Below are 19,715 nucleotides of genomic sequence, written 5' to 3' on the forward strand. Positions count from 1 at the left end.
CAGTGTAAGAGGGTTCCCTTTTCTCCACACCCTCTCCAGCATTTGTTATTTGTAGACTTTTGGATCGCAGCCATTCTGACTGGTGTGAAATGGTACCTCATAGTGGTTTTGATTTGCATTTCTCTGATAATGAGTGATGTTGAGCATCTTTTCATGGGTTTGTTAGCCATCTGTATGTCTTCTTTGGAGAATCAAAGGAAACTATTAGCAAGGTGAAAAGACAGCCTTCAGAATGGGAGAAAATAATAGCAAATGAAGCAACCGACAAACAACTAATCTCAAAAATATACAAGCAACTCCTACAGCTCAACTCCAGAAAAATAAACGACCCAATCAAAAAATGGGCCAAAGAACTAAATAGACATTTCTCTAAACATGGCGGAAATCTTAACACATTAGTTATTGAGCAGAACTTTCTGATACTTGTGGACTAAATAAATGATTATTGATTTATACTTGTTAGTGAAGTTACTTCTCTTTAAATGAGCCGTCTACTCTCTTTTAGCCATTTTTGTGGAATAAGTGATTAGAAAAATATATTTTAATACCTTTTGTGATACTTATAGTGCTATAAATGCCATCACAGGTTTACTGTAGTTTATCTGGCTTGCTACTGTGCTTTGCCAAATTTCTATGATTTAGTCTGTTTAAAACCAATTTTGCTTGTACAGTTGGTAGCTGGTGTTCATCCAATATCTGATTTTATTTTTATGTTAGCTTATAGATTTGAGAGGAAACTATGTAGAATAGTGGCTAAGAATACACAGGGTTGGGAACAGATTTGGCCTTCAAAGGTTGACCAGCTTGTGTGTCCTCTCTATACCTTAGATTTTCTAGCTGTAAATGAAGATAAGGTGACAATACTCATCTTTTAGGGCCGTTGTGATGAAAAATTTATGATTCTGTATATAAAATATTTGGTATCAGGAGTATCTAGCAAATAGTTTTTACTCAGTTAATGGTAATGATGATTGAATTAGCTGTCTAGTTTTATGTTCTACACATTCTGTTGGAGCTTTCATATTTGCTTTTTGTGCATCAAAGTTTCTGTTATCTCTTATAAGGTTTATATTTGTACATTTTCTGTCTTTTTAGGGAGTTCCCATGAATTCACTCAGGTTTCTCTTTGAAGGTCAGAGAATTGCTGATAATCACACTCCAAAAGAAGTGAGTATAATTTCTTCTCTGAATTCAAGACATATTTTGAATTTTGCATTGAATGATGTGGTTCGCTGGTACCATTAAACTGCCCTTTTCTTGAATATTCTCTGAGTTAACTGATATATTATTTGTCAGAGACAAAAATAATCTTTTGGGTTGAATTTCCCTTTTAGTGCCTTCAAATGTGCCAGTAAAAAGAGGTGAAAAGTAGGGATTGAGGACTTAAATTGTTATAAGGCACATACTATGCCTTTTTAAGGATGGACAGATGGTTCTCAAATTTGGCAGATTTCGGGTTCATTTTCATGGTGATAGTGACCTTTAGAGTTCGATTTTGACTTTTGGCCCATTTTGAGAACTTAATATAGAAGCTTGCTGCTAAGTCACTTCAGTCGTGTCCGACTCTGTGCGACCCCATAGACAGCAGCCCACCAGGCTCCCCCGTCCCTGGGATTCTCCAGGCCAGAACATGGAGTGGGTGGCCATTTCCTTCTCCAATGCATGACAGTGAAAAGTGAAAGTGAAGTCGCTCAGTCGTGTCCAACTCTTAGCGACCCCGTGGACTGCAGCCTACTAGGTTCCTCCGTCCATGGGATTTTCCAGGCAAGAGTACTGGAGTGGGGTCCCATCACCTTCTCCAAATGCAGAAGCTTAGTATATATTTTTGGCTCTGTCATTTTGGGTTATGTTTTTTAATGCTTCTATGCCTTCATTTGTTTTATTGAATATAATGTTTTATTTCTCTGTTTATATATTCCACCTTCTCTACGCTCATTCTCACTCCTACCCCGAGATATCTGAAAGTAATAAAATGTGAGAAAAAGAGTGTGTGTGTATTTACAGTTATACAGATTCCCCTCCTCCAAATACAAAATAACATTTCTGATATTTCTGATAGTGGGAATGATGTATGGCTATTATTAGCTTTTTTATTTGAAAACATTTCAAACTTACTGAATGATGAGACTAGTATAATATTCTCCTGTATAACCTTTTTTGTAGATTCTTCATTTATTAACGTTGTGCTGTGTTTGATTTATCATTCTCTGTGTATGTACAGATTATCACTACTGGTGGACCATTTGATATTAATTTGCAGGTGATATGGCTCTTTACCCCTCAGTATTTGAGTGTTATTGTTCTCCTAAGAGTCACAGTTAAATTATCTAATTTAGGTGATTTAACCTTGATACAATACTGTAATTGAATATACAGTCAAAATAATCTTATTTTGCACTTTGTCTCAGTAAGGTCCTTTATAGCTCACCTGCCTTTTTTTTTTTTTTTAACTTAACCTGGGATCTCATTCAGGTTATGCATTCTGCCTGGTTATCATGCCTCTTAGCTTCCTTTTCATATGAAACAGTTACTCAGTCTTCGTTTTTCATTATACTGTTGTTGTTCAGTCGATAAGTTGTGTCCAACTCTTTGTTTCCCCACGCACACAACAGTCCTGCAGCACACCAGTCTTCCCGGTCTTTCACCATCTCCCGGTGTTTGTTCAAACTCATGTCCATTGGGTTGATGATGCCATCCAACTATGAGGTCCCCTTCTCCTGCCTTCAGTCTTTCCCGGAATCAGGGTCTTTTCCAGTGAACAGCTCTTTGCATCAGGTGGCCAAAGTGTTGGAGCTTCAGCTTCAACATGAGTCTTTCCAATGAATATTCAGGGTTGATTTCTTTAGGACTGACTGATTCATTACACTGATGTTTTTAAAAAGAATTCAGGCCGACTGTATTTTAGATTGTCCTTCATGTAAAGTAATTAGCCTCCAATTAAAATAAATGAATTTAAAAAAAAAGAATGTCCTTCAGTTGGGGTTTGTCTGTTGTTTCCTTATGATTAGATTCAGGTTTGAACATTTGGTAGGAGCAACACTGAATGAAGCTGTGAAATTCCAAGTGCATGATGTTAGGAATTATATGATGTCCATGTCTTACTATGGGTAATACTAATTTTGATCACTTAGTTAAGATGGTAACTGCCAGATATTTTATCCATTGTATCATTTTATCCACTGTAGCATTGTATCAATTTATCCAAGTTATTTTGTAATTAATAAGTAATTTGTGGGGAGATACTTTGTATGAGTGATGTTCTTTAGATATTAGCCTGTGGGAACCCTTCAAGTTGGCACATCTCTTCTTTTGACATCCCTTCATCTTTTTAAATTAAAAAGTTTTTATTTTGTGATGATTTTCAAATTACAGAAAAGTGGCAAGAATAAGTGCAAAAAATTGAACTCTCTTCTACCTAGATTTACCAGTTTTTAACATTTTCCTACCTGTACTTTATGTACTTTATTATTCGCCTCCCCCGCCCCCCACCATATGTGTGTGTATGTGTATCTTCTGAACCATTTGGGAGTAGGCTGCATACACCATGGCCATTTACTAAATATTTTAGTGTGTATTTCTTAAGAACAAGTATTCTCTTTGACATAACTGCAGTACTGTTGTTAAGAGTCAGGACACTGAATACTGTTAGAATACTGTTTCGTCATGTGTCCCAATTTTCCCTTTTATGGTAAGTTTTCTCCCTCATCGTAGGATCCAGTTCAGTGTGAACACGTGGTGACTCAGCTGGTAAAGAATCCTCCTGCAGTGAGGGAGACCTGGGTTCCATCTCTGGGTTGGGAAGATCCTCTGGAGAAGGGAATGGCAACTTACTCCAGTATTCTTGCCTGGAGAACCCCATGGACAGGAAGGAGCCTGGTGGGCTATTGTCCATGGGGTCGCAAAGAGTCAGACATGACTGAGCGACTTTCATTTTCACTTTTTTATCTTTAACTTGGAACTTCAGACTGTCTTTGTCTTCATGACATTTACATCCCCCCCTCCCCCCACTGGAGATCAATTTATTTCACCTAAAATACACTTACATCTGGAAAACACTAAGTTATTTGTACTGGAAAAGGTAGTTTAGACCCAGAACAGGAATCCCAGAGAAACCAGATCAGGAAAAGATACTCAGGAATATATAGGGTAGAAAGAACAATGGTGGGGTGGGGCACAGGGAAGAGAAGGGAGACAAAAACTACTACAGTGTAGCCACTGGATCAGAAAACAAACAAAAAAATACAGTAAAATGTATATCTAAAAAATCAACAATGTATCATATTGGTGGGAGAGGGCAAAGATATGGAAAATACCTAGGAAATAAAAATTTCCTGCTTGATTTCAGTAAGTGGGCATTATGGTCAAGAGAGGGGAAAAAGTTCCATGTTCGAAAGAAACAAGAAAATTAACAAGGAAAGATTCAGTCATCACATTTTCGTCCTGGAACACCCCAGGGAAAATTAAAACTGATAACGATCTGAACATTAGGAGAAAACAAACTAGTAGCCTCACCCCTGCTTCTAATCACTTACACACAACATCCTCTTCTTACCCCTGTGCCTCCTGTGCTGGGCACTGAATGGAATGAACTCCCAACCTGCCGTGCATCTTCAACATTCCCTCTGCCCTCACCAGCATCTTGACAGGCCCGTCTGAGTCTCACAGCTTAAGGACTCGACTCCCCAGCCTTCAGTTGCCCATCGTCAACACCAGCATGGTGTTTTGTTTTGAACTGGAGGTGGTGGGTGCCTCGTCTGGCTCAGAACTTGAGTCCAGAGTAAAGATTGTCATTACCGAACTCTGTTCTCAGAGAGGGCAAGTGGCTCATCACTGCCAGACATTTACATTTTTGAAGAGTACAAACCAGTTATTTTTCCAGAAAGACTCTCAATTTGGGCTGTTCTGTTAACTCATGACTAGATTTGGATCATGTGTGTTTGTCTGGATTACTGTGTAAATGGTGATGTGTCTTTCTCAGGCTGTAATATCTGGAGTATATCACTGGGTTTAACAGTTATCGTTTTTTTTTCCTGTGTGGTTAAACCATTTTTCCTGTTATAATTGAGTAATATGTGGGCACATACTTTGAAACTATGTGACTATCCTTTTTCTCATCAAACTTTCCCCTGTAGGTTTAGTATCCACCTACTTTCTTGAGTACTTCCTTACTGTCTGGCACAAGATATTCCAAACTCATTTTATATTTTCCCTGTCTTAACTTGGTTAAGGCACAGGGATAGGGAGGGAGGCCTGGCATGTTGCAGTCCACAGGGTTGCAGAGTCAGACTTAGTGACTGAACAACAAAAGCTTGGCATAATCTCACCAACACAGAAGGTTATTTGATACATTTTAGTGACACCTCCCTTACTATCATTAAAAGATTTATCTTTTTAGAAGAATAATGGGGCAGTGGGAGAGAGTAGGTATTTAGGGAGTGACCTCTTTGTACTGTTGCTTGTTTACTCTTATCCGACAGTGTACTTCTTAAAGCTGATGGCTTCATATTCACCATAGTTTAAGGACATATGCTACCTTCCCCATTCAAGGGTTCCTTGTACTGTTTGGAATTCTAGTCCTTGCAGTGTTTACCAGGCTAAGTGTGCAATTAAAATTAAATTTTAATAGCATCTTTAATTAATAATTATTTTAACATTCATGTTTTATCACAGTCAAGATATCCATGACACCAGAACCAATTAATCACTTTAAAAAATTCTAAATCCACTTATTTTTAGATTTCTTAGCATATTTTAATTTTCACATTTTGTAATTCTGCACAAAATTGTCCTGTATAAAATATAGAACTTGTCTCATTAGAGATTACTTGAACTTTCCTTTGAACTGTTATTTTTCATTTGCTTTTGTGATTCACTGTAGTTCACTGGAAACAATGCTGATTTTTGTTTTCAGTCTGCCTATTTCAGTGTTCTTTAACCCTGGCTGCACACCAGAATCAACAGATTTGCAGTTCTTTACAAGCCTCATTGAGGCATCTATGGGTTTCTATGCAACACCAGCCTCCTTCTGTACACTTTTATTTTTTAAATAAAGAATGCTTGTAGTTAAAAATGAAAGTATTAAAAAACCAAACTACCAAAGTATATAAAATGGAAAATACACTCTAGATATCTCTGCATTCCCATTTCTCAGAGGCAACCATTATTAATAATGTCTTTAAGAAAAACATTCCAGACACTTCATGCATATAAAAAAAAATTGCATATATTTTGCTTAATGTTCTGTAAAAGGCATTGTAAAGGGTCTTTCCGCGCCCCCCGTTTTCTGGAAGAATTGAGAACTGGCCTGAAAAATCAAGCCTATAGAATTGAAGTGTCAAAAGTAGATGTATAATAACTCTTCACTGAGAGTGGTCACTATCAAAGAAAATAATAGTTAAATTCTAGAAGGAATTCTATATAACAAAGCAAACTACTTAGAAATGAACCCTTAGACAGTATTTTTCTAGCCAAAACCCACATATATTTCAAGTGAAGTCAGGTTTTTTGAAAGAGAAGAAAGAGATTCTGTCGAATAATTACATCTGGAAGTAAAATGATTTTTAGAAAACATGGCATCAAACTATTACTTAAACTATTCTATACATGTTTCATTAGATTTAAAACTCCTTTAAGGTACTTTTCAGAAACACTTAAATTTTACATGGTGAATAAACTGGGAAGTAAAGTTGGCTCAGCAAAGTAACATGAATGATTTCATATTGACATAGTATCAGAAGAAAAGAATATACCTCTCTGTTCTTTGGATTAAAGGAAACAAGATTGTTAGTTTCAGAACAGGATAACTATGGATTATTTTTGTATCTTTTTTGCACAGTTGCCACATAGTTGCAGCCAGTTAAAAAAATAGTACTTTTTATTCTACTACTAACACTTTTCTTTCCTCTTACAGCTGGGAATGGAGGAAGAAGATGTGATTGAAGTTTATCAGGAACAAACAGGGGGTCATTCAACGGTTTAGATATTCTTTTTATTTTTTTTTCTTTCCCCTTAATCCTTTTTTATTTTTAAAAATAGTTCTTTTGTAATGTGGTGTTCAAAACATAATTGAAACTGGCACCCCATCTCTTTAAAACATCTGGTAATTTGAATTCTAGTGCCCATTATTCATTATTATTTCTTTTCATTGTGCTGATTTTTGGTGATCAAACCTCAGCCCCCTTCATATCACTCTCTCCTTTTTAAAAATTACATGTGTGCATAGAGAGCCCGCCTTTTCCAGGACTGTGCATTTGCAGGCTTGTGATAAATAAGATCAACTAATGCAAGTGTTCCTAATGACTTTCCAATTGGCCCTGACGTTCTAGCATGTGATTGCTTCACTCCTGGACTATGACTTTCAGTGGGAGATGGAAGTTTTTCGGAAAACAGAACTGTGGAAAAATGACCTTTCCTTAACTTGAAGCTACTTTTAAAATCTGAGGGTCTGGACCAAAAGAAGAGGAATATCCATTTGGAGTCAAAATGACAGAGAATAATGACTAACTCCAAAGATGGCTTCACTGAAGAGAAAGCATTTTAAGATGAAAGAAAAATCTTGTCAGAAGATCCCAGAAAAGATCTAATTTTCATTAGCAGTTAAAGTTATTCATGCAGAAGTGTATACAACAGAACACTGCTCTTTTTGACTTTATTTGTACTTTTTGGCCTGGGATATGGGTTTTAAATGGACAGTGTCTGTACCAGCTTCATTAAAATAAACAAAATATTTGTAAAAACTGTACCCATGTTTATTTTATTTTTAATTGTACAGAAAGAAAAAAAGAAAATGCTTAAAACATAAGGTTTTTTTGCATCATACTGGAAATTATTGTTCATACATGGTACAGATTTTTTTATGGATTGTGTGGTGATGATCATGACTTTGAAGCACTGAAAGTTACTGAAGTGCCTTCAGAATTAAGGATTTAATTAAGGTCACAATACCTTCTTAAATACTCACTGTTGTTTTTTAAAAAAACTTGATATTCCTGTATGGTGCATTTATATGATACAGTTACCCAATATGTTGAATAAATGGGCACGCCAGAAATTCTTAATTGATATTGATAATTTCAGTTTTTCCCTTAACAATTTTCAAAATGTTCTCTGTAGTTAAGGTTGTTTATATTTTATTTCTTTATATCATCTTTTCAACTGTAAAATTAAAATACTAAATTAGTTCCTTAATTAGAGGGCTTAACTTTTTCTTTTAACTCCTTAATGAATCACAGAATTCAGAATATATATGCACATATGTAATCCAATTTTGTATTATTCCAAGTAGAATGTCATCTAGCTACTTGAGAAGAGCAAATAAAACCTATCTCTAATGCAAACTATTATAGTTTGAATACCCTCTCAAATTTCCTGTTGAAAAATAATTGGCTTGTCTTATAAATCTTATTTTGACCATACCTGAAAAATTATTTGTATTGTACATATATAGTCTAGGTAAATTAGAACTTTTAGACCATTGTGTTAAATAGTACATAGAAATAAGGCCCATTTCCAGAAAGTCCTCATTGAGTTGCATATTTCTGTCAGGCCTGAGAAAACTGATAGGCTATTTGAGCTATCCAGAATGCGCATATATGTAGTTTGGTATCAGCTTTGTTTGCATGTCTGAAGACTTGGCATTTAGGTAGTGGAGCTTAGCTATGGGGGATACTTGATTTTAGTTTATTGGATTCTTCTAAATGCTGTGCATTCTGCTATGGTTAACTGAAAAATGTGCTTATCTGGTTAGTAGTGCTGATAAAATAGGCCTTTAACAGCAACAGTTTAATAGAATATCGATAAGATTTGGAAGGCACCTCGAATAACATTTTAGTGTAGCCACTCTACCTGGTGCTTGACTGCAACTTTTGAAATTTGTAAAAGAAGAGAGAAAATAAAATCAGGAATGGTAATTTCCCACCAGGATGTTTTCCTTGAGTGTTCTTTCTTCTCTTGGTTGAGTTATTTGAGATGCTCCTTTCTCATCTAAGTATTATTGAATCAATTGAATAATGTGCAAGTAGGGTCAACAAGTTTGAGAAAGACTGTGATATATTCACTACAATAGCCAGTGTTTGGGGCATTTTATTTCTATGTTACATAAAGCAAGGAGTTGAAGCATCACATTTAAGCAAGTCCAGTAACACAGCAGTACAAACACAGAGCTTGACTTCTGGTTTGTGGAAGTGCAGCTCCTGTAGAAAGCACCTTATAAGCATTAGTGTGAGATTTCCAGGGAATCATCTGCAAGTATTAAGTTTTTAAATGCAGACTGAAGTATAGAGTGGGGCCAAAGGAAATTTGTGGGAAAATTTTGCTTCAGATACTGCTTGCTGTAACATCTTTTTATGTATCTTATGTATCTTAAAGGTTCTTCATCCTCTTTAATGATCATTCTGTAGTAGATACTTATTATTATTTTTTTTACTTACTGTTATTAAAGAGATGTTAAAGATAAATTATCTAATCAAGACTCTTGATAGAGTCAGTGTGATTTTTAAAACGGGGAAATCATGCTAGTGGCTGGTTTTTCAAGGCATAGTTCGGAGCAAAACCTCAAGGCTGGTTAATTTTCAGGGCTCAAGAGTACAGTGTTGTCCAGTGTAACTTTCTGTGATGAAAATGTTCTGTATCTGTTGTCCAATATTGTAGCCAGTAGCCACATTCAGTTACTGATTACTTGAAATGTGACTAGTGTGACTGGAGAACTGAATGTTTTATGTTTATATAGCTACATGTGGCTATTTACTGGACAGTGGTGTGGATGGAGATCCTAGAGTGAAGTTAGCTGTACAGTGAGGTGAACCAGATGAAATGGAACTAATGGAGCTCAGTATGGAACTTCATTATAGAAGGAAGGTTCTCTTTTTCCATCACCATCTTCCAACTTTTTAGTTTTCTTCTAGTCTTAAGGTCTTGGTATTTGTAGGAAGTGGAAGTAAGAGTAGACCCATGGTCTGGAAATGTTGTGTGTCCACTGTAGGCCACTGGCTTCCTTATGGAGTTCTTGGTGGAAATGAAGATGTTTCTTCAAAGCATCTTTTTGCCTAAGAAACAATTCACACCCATGATCACAACACTTGATAAAGCATCCTAGAAAATTGTCTTTATAAGCTAGTTGAATAATTTTCACTAAGAATTTCAGTAATCATCATTAGATTTGTGGTTACTGACTTGCATTTTAGTGGAAGGTCATACTGTCTTCATTCAGTAACTTTACATATGAGGTTTCAAGGATCATGATCTTCCTACTAGAAAGGTTAAAAGGAAGGGTATAATAGTTCTTAAATCTGTATTCATGAAGGGACTCTCTTGTCTTAGGGATGAAGAAACAGGCCAGAGAAGTTAAAGTATACCTGGGCCAATGTCACACAAGCGAAGATGAAATCAAGCCAGCTGGCATTAAGTTCTAACACTTGCTAGAATGAGGCTCTTTCACACCCTTCACATACCCCTTTAATTATTCTTGGTGGAGGTGAAGATGTTTCTTCAAAGCAACTTGGATTAGCGTTGCACAATAGCTCAACTTCCCCTTGTATTTCTGGCCAGTTTTCTTTGTGAAAATTGCAACTCAGCTTTGCTTTTGGTTTCAATACTTATGAACCCAGTCCTACTGTTGTGATACGTGGAATACAACTTTGAAACTGAATCAAGACTTCCCTTAATCTATTTTGTAATTCCCATAACAGCTGAGGAACATCCAGGAGAACAACTCAAGGTAAGGTGGAAAACCCTGAAATAGAGTTATTCTGGCTTCCTTTTTTTTTTTTCTCTTGTCCCCTGAAGGGTATTTATTAGCTTAGATTCAGCTTAAGTTGTAGAAAATAAATTTCAAGGGGTAAATTGTTTACAGTTAAGATTGGAATCACATGGTTTTCTTTGCCGGACTTCTTCACGCTTCAGTTGTGATGGTTCTAAACAAGGATGACTTTGTTGCTTTCACTAAGGAGGGGAAATTTATGATAATAGCCACTATGGAGGACCTGGTTTTTAAGGAGTCAATTGAAAGCACATTACTAAAGAGACTCTATTATCAGAAAGGTGTAATAATCATTGTAAGATAATAAAGGGGGAAATGCTGCTGGCCCCGATGGCTGATTCTGAGCTATTTCTACTAAAAAGGTCTATCTTTGACCTTATCTACAAGTATTCTTTGTGTCTTGTTCACTTCATTACAGCCATGCTAACTTTTCTTTTATTCTTTGGCCATGCCAGCCTCATTCTTTTCTTTGAACTTTTTTTTTGCACTTGCTGTTTACCTCCTGGGATATTTTTCATCTACATGTTTATGTGACTAACTCGTCATTCAGGTCCCACCCTTATATATCGCCTCTGCTAAGGTTTTGCCCTGGCCAACCTGTCTAAACTAAACCTCCCGCAATCCTATCTCTTTTAAAAAATTTTTTGAATAACATTTATTGCCAACTTAAAAAACCTTTGTTTAGAGTCTGTCTCCCCACCCCCATCCCTAGAATGTAAATGCTATGGGAGAAGAGATGTCTGTCTTTCTTAATCCTGAGTTCCCAGTGTCCAGAACAATGTTTGGCACATAACAGGTACCCAGTAAATACATACTGAGAAAGGCAGTGTTTCAGAATCAGGGGTGGGGGTGGAGTCTTTGGTCTAGTCTTGGTGCTACTCCTAGTTCACTGATAGCCCTGATCAGGGTCCTTCTGTCTCGGACTTGCTTTTCTCATCTGTGAAGCAGAGGGCTGAGCTAGATGATCTCTAAACCCCATCTAGCTTCAATGTCAGTTCTTTAAGCCATCAAAAAATTCTATCACCTTTGCAGCAGGAGAATCTCTATTTTTCAGTTCTTCCAAACCATGCTATGGAAGTGGGAAAACTTCACGTGTCCAAAGGCAGCTCAAAGCTAGTACTAGAAGCAGGCAGTCAAGTCCTTGAACAATCCCACTCTTGCAACTGTTGTTCAAATGTCAAATACCTGGCTTGATCCTGGGCTTGTTTCATGGCTTCCTCCTGAGCCAACCTTGCCGCTTCCTTTTCCTTCTGCCATCTGTCCTCTGCTTCCCGCCGAGTCTTCTCTTCTGCTTCCTGTTTCCGCCGCTGGTACTCCAGCCGTTCTTCTTCAGCCATTTCCATCAGGTGCTTTTGCTCTTCTGCTAGCTGCATTTCCAACTCCTTCAGCCTTTGCTTTTCTGCCTCTGCAGAACAGAAGAACAGGTAAGCTCAGCATTATTCAAGAAAACAACTCTCTGATCTGACTCTCAAGTCTGATTCCCAGGGACTCCCAATGAGATGTTCCATGGTTTACCTGACAGCTGGTTGCCAGATCTTCTGTGGGTATTACCCTGTGTTCATTTACTAACTTAAGAGTCCTTTATCAAGTACCTACTGTGTGCAGTGCAGGGCAGGGTCTGGAGAACCTTGGTGCTTACTCAGCTGGTCTGACCACTCTACAGAGGCATCATCTGCTGAAGCACTTTCCTATTCCTCAAATATGAGGCTACAGAAAATCCATACATCACCTGAAAGGCTGCCCAGCAGCCATCCAGGTGTTTGTTTCCATCTGCTAGGGAAGCAGGCAAGGAGGAGAGCTGTGTCTCCAATTTAGGCAGCTTCTGAGCAATGCTGGAAGGGCAATGCAAGGGGCTGGGTGCCACTCCAGGAGATGACTGGGACCACAAGAGTCATTGCTACAAACAAGTCTTTCTTATTTTGAACTTCTATCTCAGCTCACTAGAGTCACACCTACTAATCACTTTGAAAAAAAAATCGGCTTACCCATTTAGAGTGCTTCACACTGAGACCTAGGATAGGAATAACTCTGGGGAGAATCAAATGAACACCCACAGGGGGATAAAAATATTTCTGTCCCAGATAGAGGGAGTTGCAGAGAGTGGAGCACCTCTCACCAGCCCTCTCAGCTTCCTCCTGCTGCTTCTTTCTCTGCAGCTCCTGACATTTCCTCCGGAACTCCTCCTGTTGCTGCCGAGCTCTCTCCTGGGCCATTTGCAACTGGAGCCACTGCCTTCTCTCCTCCTCCTCCTGCCGCTGTCGTTCTTCCTCAAGTCTCTGTTTCCTCAAGCTGAGAAAACCCATAAACAGGTAAGGGAGATGGCAGAAACACTGCAGTGTCCTTACAGGACAAGCTCTATCTCTGGTGGAGGCTTTGCAGGCTGTAGTTCACAAACAGCATCTCATGCAGAGACTCCTTTTCCAAGGGAAGCCTGACTGAACAGCAGAAGCCAGAACACAATAGGACTGAAACTAGAAGCCTGAAAGTTTCGACAGCTCTGTGCTCTGGGACCCGGCCTTCAGTTCCCAGATCCTCATTTTCCATTCTTATCAAATGGATTTTGAAGTTCCTGTTTCACAGGGTAGTTGGGAAGATTAAATGAGCCCAGAAGCTTATGGAAGGGCCTTGCAAAATGCAGACAGTGTGGCAAGAGGCATAACAAATGTTTGCTGGAACGGATCTCAAAGCCTTCCCAGGAAGATCCACCAACATCTGTCTGGAGTAACCCTAACGGTTTAAGACACCTTATCTATCTTTGGTCCAGACTGTTCCTGGGATAACTGAGGATAAAATGAGACATGCCATTTCCCTTTAGGGCATGAGCCTCTGGAGAAGACTCTTTTAAAGAGTCCCTTGAACAGCAAGGAGATCAAACTAGTCAATCCTAAAGGAAATCAACCCTGAATATCATTGGAAAGACTGATGCCGAAGCTGAAGCGCCAATACGTTGGCCATGTGATGCAAAGAGTGGACTCATTGGAAAAGACCTGGATGCTGGGAAAGATTGAAGGCAGAAGGAGAAGGGGACCTCAGAGGACGAGATGGTTGGATGGCATCACTGGCTCAATGGACATGAGTTTAAGCAAGCTCTGGGAGGTGGTGAAGGGAAGCCTAGCAGTGCTGCAGTCCATGGGGTCGCAGAGTCAGACATGACTAAACGACTGAACACAACAACGATGAGCCTCAGAGCCAATGTACCCCCAGAGGAAGTCAGCCCCACTTGTCTTCAGCTTCCTGTCACAGCCGTGGCCACGACCTCTGCACCCACCGGATTTCCTCCACGCGGCGCTGCTGCTCCAGCTCCAGTTCCTCCTTCATCCTCTCTGCCCTCTCCAGCTGCTCCTGCTGGAGCCGCCTCTGCTCCTCCTGCTCCCTTCTCTTCCTCTCCACCTCCAGCCGTCTCATCTCAGCCCGCTCTGCTCGAAGCCTGTCCCGGGAAGCCTTCTCTTGTTCCCTCTTGACGAGGAAGGCCTGAGGAGCCAGAGTGTTGTCTGTGAGCAGTGATCACTGGTGACCTCATCTTGGCAGTGCGCCCTCCTCCACCCCCACCACATGGCCTCTAATCAGAGATAAGGTGGTTTCCACACTCTGACCACAGTTGTACAAACTCTGCTACCACTGGCTCGGGCTCTGGGCTCTGACTGACCTGGATCCAAGTCTCTCTCTTACTTGCTTCAGAATTCAAGGGTAACAACTTAATTCGTCTAAACTGTCTTCCTCTTGGCTGGCTATTACCAGAATTAACTCAAACAGTGAAAGTGCCAACATAATGCCTGCTGTGCTGTGCATAGTTGCTTAGTCGCTTAGTCGCCAGACTCTTTGCGACCCCATAGACTGTAGCCTACCAGGCTCCTCTGGCCATGGAATTCTCCAGGCAAGAATAGTGGAGTAGGTTGCCATGCCCTCCTCCAAGGGATCTTCTCAACCCAGGGATCAAACCTAGATCTCCCACATTGCAGGTGGATTCTTTACCATCTGAGCCTCCAGGGAAGCTCAAGAAAACTGGAGTGGGTAGCCTATCCCTTCTCCAGGGTATCTTCCTGACCCAGGAGATTCTTTACCAGCTGAGCTACCATGTCTGCTGCTGCTGCTGCTGCTGCTGCTAAGTCACTAAATGACAGCCTACGAGGCTCCTCCATCCATGGGATGTTCTACGCAAGAGTACTGGAGTGGGTTGCCATTGCCTTCTCTGACCATGTCTGCTATATGTGTCTAATAATCACCCAAGGAGCTTTTAAAGATTACTTGAGGCCAAAGCCCCACCCGGACCAATTAAATAAGAATACTTAGGTGGGAGGCCTTGGCAGGTTTTTAAATTTTAATTAAAAAAAATTTTTTTTTTTTTTGCTACTCAGCAAGGCTTGTGGGATCTTAGTTCCCTGACCAGGGATTGAACCTGGCTGGCAGTAGAAGCACAGAGTCCTAACCACTGGACTGCCAGGAAACTTCTCCTCCACCCCAACCACCTACTTAAAAATATATTATTTTTCTTGGTGGTTTTAAAAAACGTCTTGCAGTGATGCTAGTGTGAAGCCAGGGGTCAGAACCACAGGTTCGAGCTAAAGGCTCCTTTAGGGGCAGTCCTAGGTGTAGATGTGTCAGACTCCTATTTAATCTTATGCAAATCCACTTTTCCAATGAAACGTTCTCTCAGTTTCTGTGAAGAGTGTCTTAGATTTCTTGTTCTTCCTGATGCCTCCTCCTCAGTCAGAAGTATGCCTCTGAGGGGAACACTGGATGGCCACTGTCCCATGGCAGCTCTGTGTATCCAGTATGGGGTGGGTACTTCCTTATCTTATTTAGCCTTTGCAGAGGCAGTGCAGTACTGTGTACTGACAATAAATCTAGAAATTCTGAGTCTACAGCAGGCTCAGAGAAGTTCTGCCCACAGCTTAAAATTTTCATCTGCTATATAGAGTAGAATGCTGTAGCCTTGGCAGCTGGGAGAACTGAGAACCAGAAAGGAAAAAGCTTCCTGAAATCCTTTTTGGAAGACCAGGGGCTATAAAATAAATACATAATAATTAAAAATAGTGCAAGAGCTCTGGAGCTCTTTTGGAGTCAAAAGATCTAAGTCTTGACTCTGCCACTTGATGGTTGCCCAACTTCTGGCAGCAAACATCTAACCCTTTTAATCTTAGCTTGTAGGTGTATGAAATGGGGTGCATCGTACCTGGGTCACGAGTGTGGCTGTAGAGATTAAATGAAATTCAGCAGAATTGTTCCTGTTTGCATGTAACTTCTGTGAGTTTAACCGTAGTGGTTTAGCTGTGGGTATGCTTGCAGTGTTCAAAGAAAAGGCAGATAGATGTGTGTGTGTAAGTTGCCTGTGGCCCAGCTTTGTGCCACAGTAAAGCAGATTGGGGATGGAGGAATTTCTACAGTGTTGGGGAGGCAAGCCGTGCATAAACTCCTGGCTTAGTCAAGAATATGTGCTTGGCTCTGAGGCCTGAATTCACCTTTCCTTTTAACTGTGAGGCCTGTACTTCTCACAGACTAGTGCTGTGCCACCTTTCTGCTCATGAGGGGTGGGTACATGGCCTGGCAGTTCGGGAGCCTCACAGAATGTCTCATTTCAGAGGGACTTTGCCACCCTAGTGTCTTTTATCAGATCTGGCATCTTAAAGGGTCAGAAAAAACAAAGTAAAATCAATAAAATTAGGCAGTTTAATATAATCCGGGGAAGTTTTCTCCACCTCTGCAGTTGTACCAGTGAGGACAGAGATCCCTTTGGCCAGAGTGAGAATATTGAAGCCTACCTTGGAAGGGTCCTCGTGGCTTCTCTCTTCTTCAGGTTCCATGTTTCCAGGGACAGCTGCAGTCTGGGTGGGTGATGACCTTCCATCTATAGAAACTTGGCTCTCAGGAGCTTCAACTTTGGAAGAGACCCAAGGGTCCTCTACACCAGAGCCTGAGCGGAAGAAACCTCCACCTGAGCGGTCTTTGGTTTCCTTAGAGTTAATGCCATCAGGCCCACTCAGCTCCGCAGCTGTTTCCAGATTCCCCTCCTTCCGTGTCCTTTTCCCTTTGGCTCCTGTTTTTTTCCCTTTGGAAATTAGCTGTGATTTCTTTTCAGCTTTTGATTCCTTTGACTTTCCTAGGAGGGAACAATTGGGGATAGAGGCATAGCTAATAAACATGATCTCTGTATCCTTTTCAGTGACTTTAAAACTCCCATGTGCAATGGGATCATCTGTGTGCAGATACCTGAGCCCGCCCTTAGAGTCTGATTTTGTAGGAATCTGCATTTTAGCTATCACTCCAAAGATTTTGAGAAGGGTAGTCCATAGACCCAGGTGGTGCTAGTGGTAAAGAACCCGCCTGCCAATGCAGGAGACATAAGAGATGTGGGCTGAATCCCTGGGTCAGGAAGATCCCTTGGAGGAGGGCATGGCAACCCAAATCCCATGGACAGTGGGGTCTGGCCGGCTACAGTCCATAGGGTCACAAAGAGTCAGACACAACTAAAGCGACTTAGCACAGCACAGCCCATAGACCACCCTTTGAGAACCTGCCTCAACTGTAATCAGCAGTCTTGCTACTAAAAGAGTTCTGATTCACCCTGACCTATGGTGGGGACAAGGCTCTCTGGAGGGAAGAAGACCTATAGGCACAGCTGGAAAATCATGCCTCAAGAGTCTAGCTTGAGGTTGCAACTTTGTAACCTGGCACAGTTTGAGCCTTCCATACTCTAGGGCTTCTTTCTCAATTCACCACTGGGGGCCACAAGTATTTCTTTTTCCAGTCCTGCCAATGCTACCAAGTTACAGGCTACAGCAATGTAAATGCAGCAAGACTTTAAAAAGCAGACCTCAAAAATAGATCTGGATAAGCAACAGAGCCCCACTATATAGCACAGGGGACTATATTCAATATCCTGTGATAAACCATAATGGAAAAGAATATTAAAAATGTCTATATTGTATAAACGGGTCACTTTGCTGTAGAGCAGAGATTGGCACAACATTGTAAGTCAACTACACTTCAATTAAAAAAAAAAATCTGGCCCAGGAGGCTGGCTATGCAGTGTCATTTGTTGCTACGGCCTTTGATTTGTTTTGAGGGTCTTCACATGGCCAGGAAGGAATGAGTGTAGGTTTCAGGTTAAAGAAAGTCCTCAGAACACAACATTGTAAATCAACTACACTCCAATAAAAGTTAATTTAAAGAGAAAGAAGGTCCTCAGAAGCATAGGCACCTGAATTCCCAGTGAGGTGCAACACAATGAACCAAGAGGAAAAATGGTAGCTGGAGTAACCATTCAGAGCATGCTGCAAACTTCTCCCTCCCAAATGCTCTCATGGCCCAATTCTCAGCTTGTGACTTGTTTATTATTCATAGAGGCAGGGTTTGAAAGGCATGAGTTTGGAATCAAATGGCATGTTCAGACCCTGGGTCCACCACTTTTTACTGTTCAGTGTTACTCAAATCAGCCAGCCTCTCCACATGATATAATAATGGTGCTTGCTTTAAGGATATGTGGGGATTTCATGACATCATAAATGCAGAGCTCCTAATGAGAGTCAATTCCTAGGCAGGTTGATAAGAAGTCTGGGGTCCCTGAGGAGGAAAAAGGGTCTGGGGCTCTCAAGGAGGAGATAGGGGCCTGGAATTCTTGAGGAGGAAATGACAAATGTTTTTTTCTACATTCCTTAGTAAGGACTATATAACAATAATGTATCCTGCTTGAGGACATGTTTCTCCTTCCTGAAAAACCTTCTGACTAATCTTGTTATCTTAAAATGTATATTATGGGAGTGGGTCTAGTAAGATCTTTACAACCTTGAGACATTCGTTTGATTTATTGTAATAACTAATTTAAAAAGTATATAATTCCCTTCCTAAGACTAGCGAGTGGGGCACTCTCCACCCTCCTTCTGATGTCTATGTCAGAAGCTTTCTTTGTCCCTTTGAGTGATCAAGCCTGGTCCCAAAGCTAAGTCTTCTTTGGAGATCAAGAATCTGACATCGTTCGCCATAAGCTATCACTAATACACTGCGTGTTCATTTAGTAGGTGTTGGTATTATTTTTGTAATTTCCTTTCTTGTTAATTACAGGCCTCCAGGTCCCCCAGTTTCCTCTATCCCTGTCTCCCAAGATACTGACATGAAGTAAGGGCGCAACACCATCTTAGCTGTGGTCATCAAGGAGACTCAGCATAGACAGTTTGTCCCATAGGATCCATGCTGATTCTCCGTGACACCTTCTGGCTCCCATTAGGTGTCTTCTCCCAGATGGACTCTTACCAACAGCAGCCTCTGCTTCCTCACGAAGTTTTCCTTCTTTCTCCCTCTTGGGTGCCTTGGACTTATCTGTCTTGGCCCTTTTCCTGCTCTTGGCTTTTTCAATCAATTCCATCTCCTAAAGGGGAAAATTAAGGAAAGGGAACATTTTAAAGTAGAAAGCAAGGGAAAAAAAAAAATCAAAAGGAGATTATTTTGGGAATTCCCTGGCAGTCCAGTGGTTAGGACTGGACTTTCAATAGTCACTTTCACTTTGAAAGTGACTTCAGCACTTTTAATACCTGGTCAGGGAACTAAGATCCCAATAGCCAACAAATAAAAATAGAAAACAGAAGAAAAGGGAGATTATGTTGAACAAGACAGAATGGCTTAGAATGGAATTTATATGGGTTCCAGATGAAGCAAATGAATTAGACAGAGAGTGTGGAGCCAGAGGGGAGATCCTAAGATTCAGCCTTTGATATAATTTCAGGTATAATTTCATAGAAGAAAAGAGAAATAGAACGTGCTTGATGATCTGCCCCCCCTTTTTAAATAATTACAAAAATTTTTTTTTATTTAGTTATATCTTTTTGGCTGTGCTGGGTCTTTTTGCTGCAAAGGCGTTTCTCTAGTTGCAGAGAGTGGGCTTCTCGTGGGTGGCTTCTCTGGTTGCAGAGCTGGGCTTCAGAGTGCAGGCTTCAGTAGTTGCAGTGCTCGGACTTAGTTGCCCTGT

The 19,715-nt window shown here is 40.4% G+C and overlaps 2 protein-coding genes and 1 non-coding gene across 8 annotated transcripts in view; 1 reads left to right on the forward strand and 2 right to left on the reverse strand.

Annotated features, from left to right (window-relative positions):
- Positions 1–7,741, forward strand: part of SUMO1 (small ubiquitin like modifier 1) — a 29,709-nt gene extending 21,968 nt beyond the window's left edge. Inside the window, exons 4-5 of the mRNA XM_086345851.1 lie at positions 1,096–1,167; positions 6,911–7,741. Coding sequence (XP_086201977.1) covers positions 1,096–1,167; positions 6,911–6,979 — 141 coding nt within the window. The 3' untranslated portion in view covers positions 6,980–7,741. The remainder of the gene's footprint in view (positions 1–1,095; positions 1,168–6,910) is intronic.
- On the reverse strand, positions 4,754–4,838 carry LOC147378015 (small nucleolar RNA SNORD103/SNORD85). Its single transcript, XR_015153874.1, has one exon. It is a non-coding gene; the product is annotated as a small nucleolar RNA SNORD103/SNORD85 (small nucleolar RNA).
- A 1,324-nt stretch (positions 7,742–9,065) lies between the features above and the next one.
- KIAA2012 (KIAA2012 ortholog) overlaps positions 9,066–19,715 on the reverse strand; it is a 126,737-nt gene continuing 116,087 nt past the window's right edge. For 3 of the 6 annotated variants that reach the window (XM_086345832.1, XM_086345806.1, XM_086345797.1), the window contains 6 exons: positions 19,004–19,118; positions 16,516–16,853; positions 14,025–14,227; positions 12,873–13,045; positions 11,942–12,161; positions 9,066–10,043 (listed from right to left, as the gene is read on the reverse strand). In XM_086345832.1, the coding sequence (XP_086201958.1) occupies positions 9,905–10,043; positions 11,942–12,161; positions 12,873–13,045; positions 14,025–14,227; positions 16,516–16,853; positions 19,004–19,118 (1,188 nt within the window). In that variant the 3' untranslated portion in view covers positions 9,066–9,904. Of the gene's footprint in view, positions 10,044–11,941; positions 12,162–12,865; positions 13,046–14,024; positions 14,228–16,515; positions 16,854–19,003; positions 19,119–19,715 lie in introns of all 6 variants that reach the window. The other 3 variants (XR_015143831.1, XM_086345817.1, XR_015143836.1) reach the window with 3 other exon arrangements.

Source organism: Bos grunniens, chromosome 2 (genome assembly GCF_055505025.1).
Source record: "Bos grunniens cultivar Pamir isolate PY7600 chromosome 2, Bosgru_T2T1.0, whole genome shotgun sequence".
In the NCBI taxonomy this organism is placed as follows: domain Eukaryota; kingdom Metazoa; phylum Chordata; class Mammalia; order Artiodactyla; family Bovidae; genus Bos; species Bos grunniens.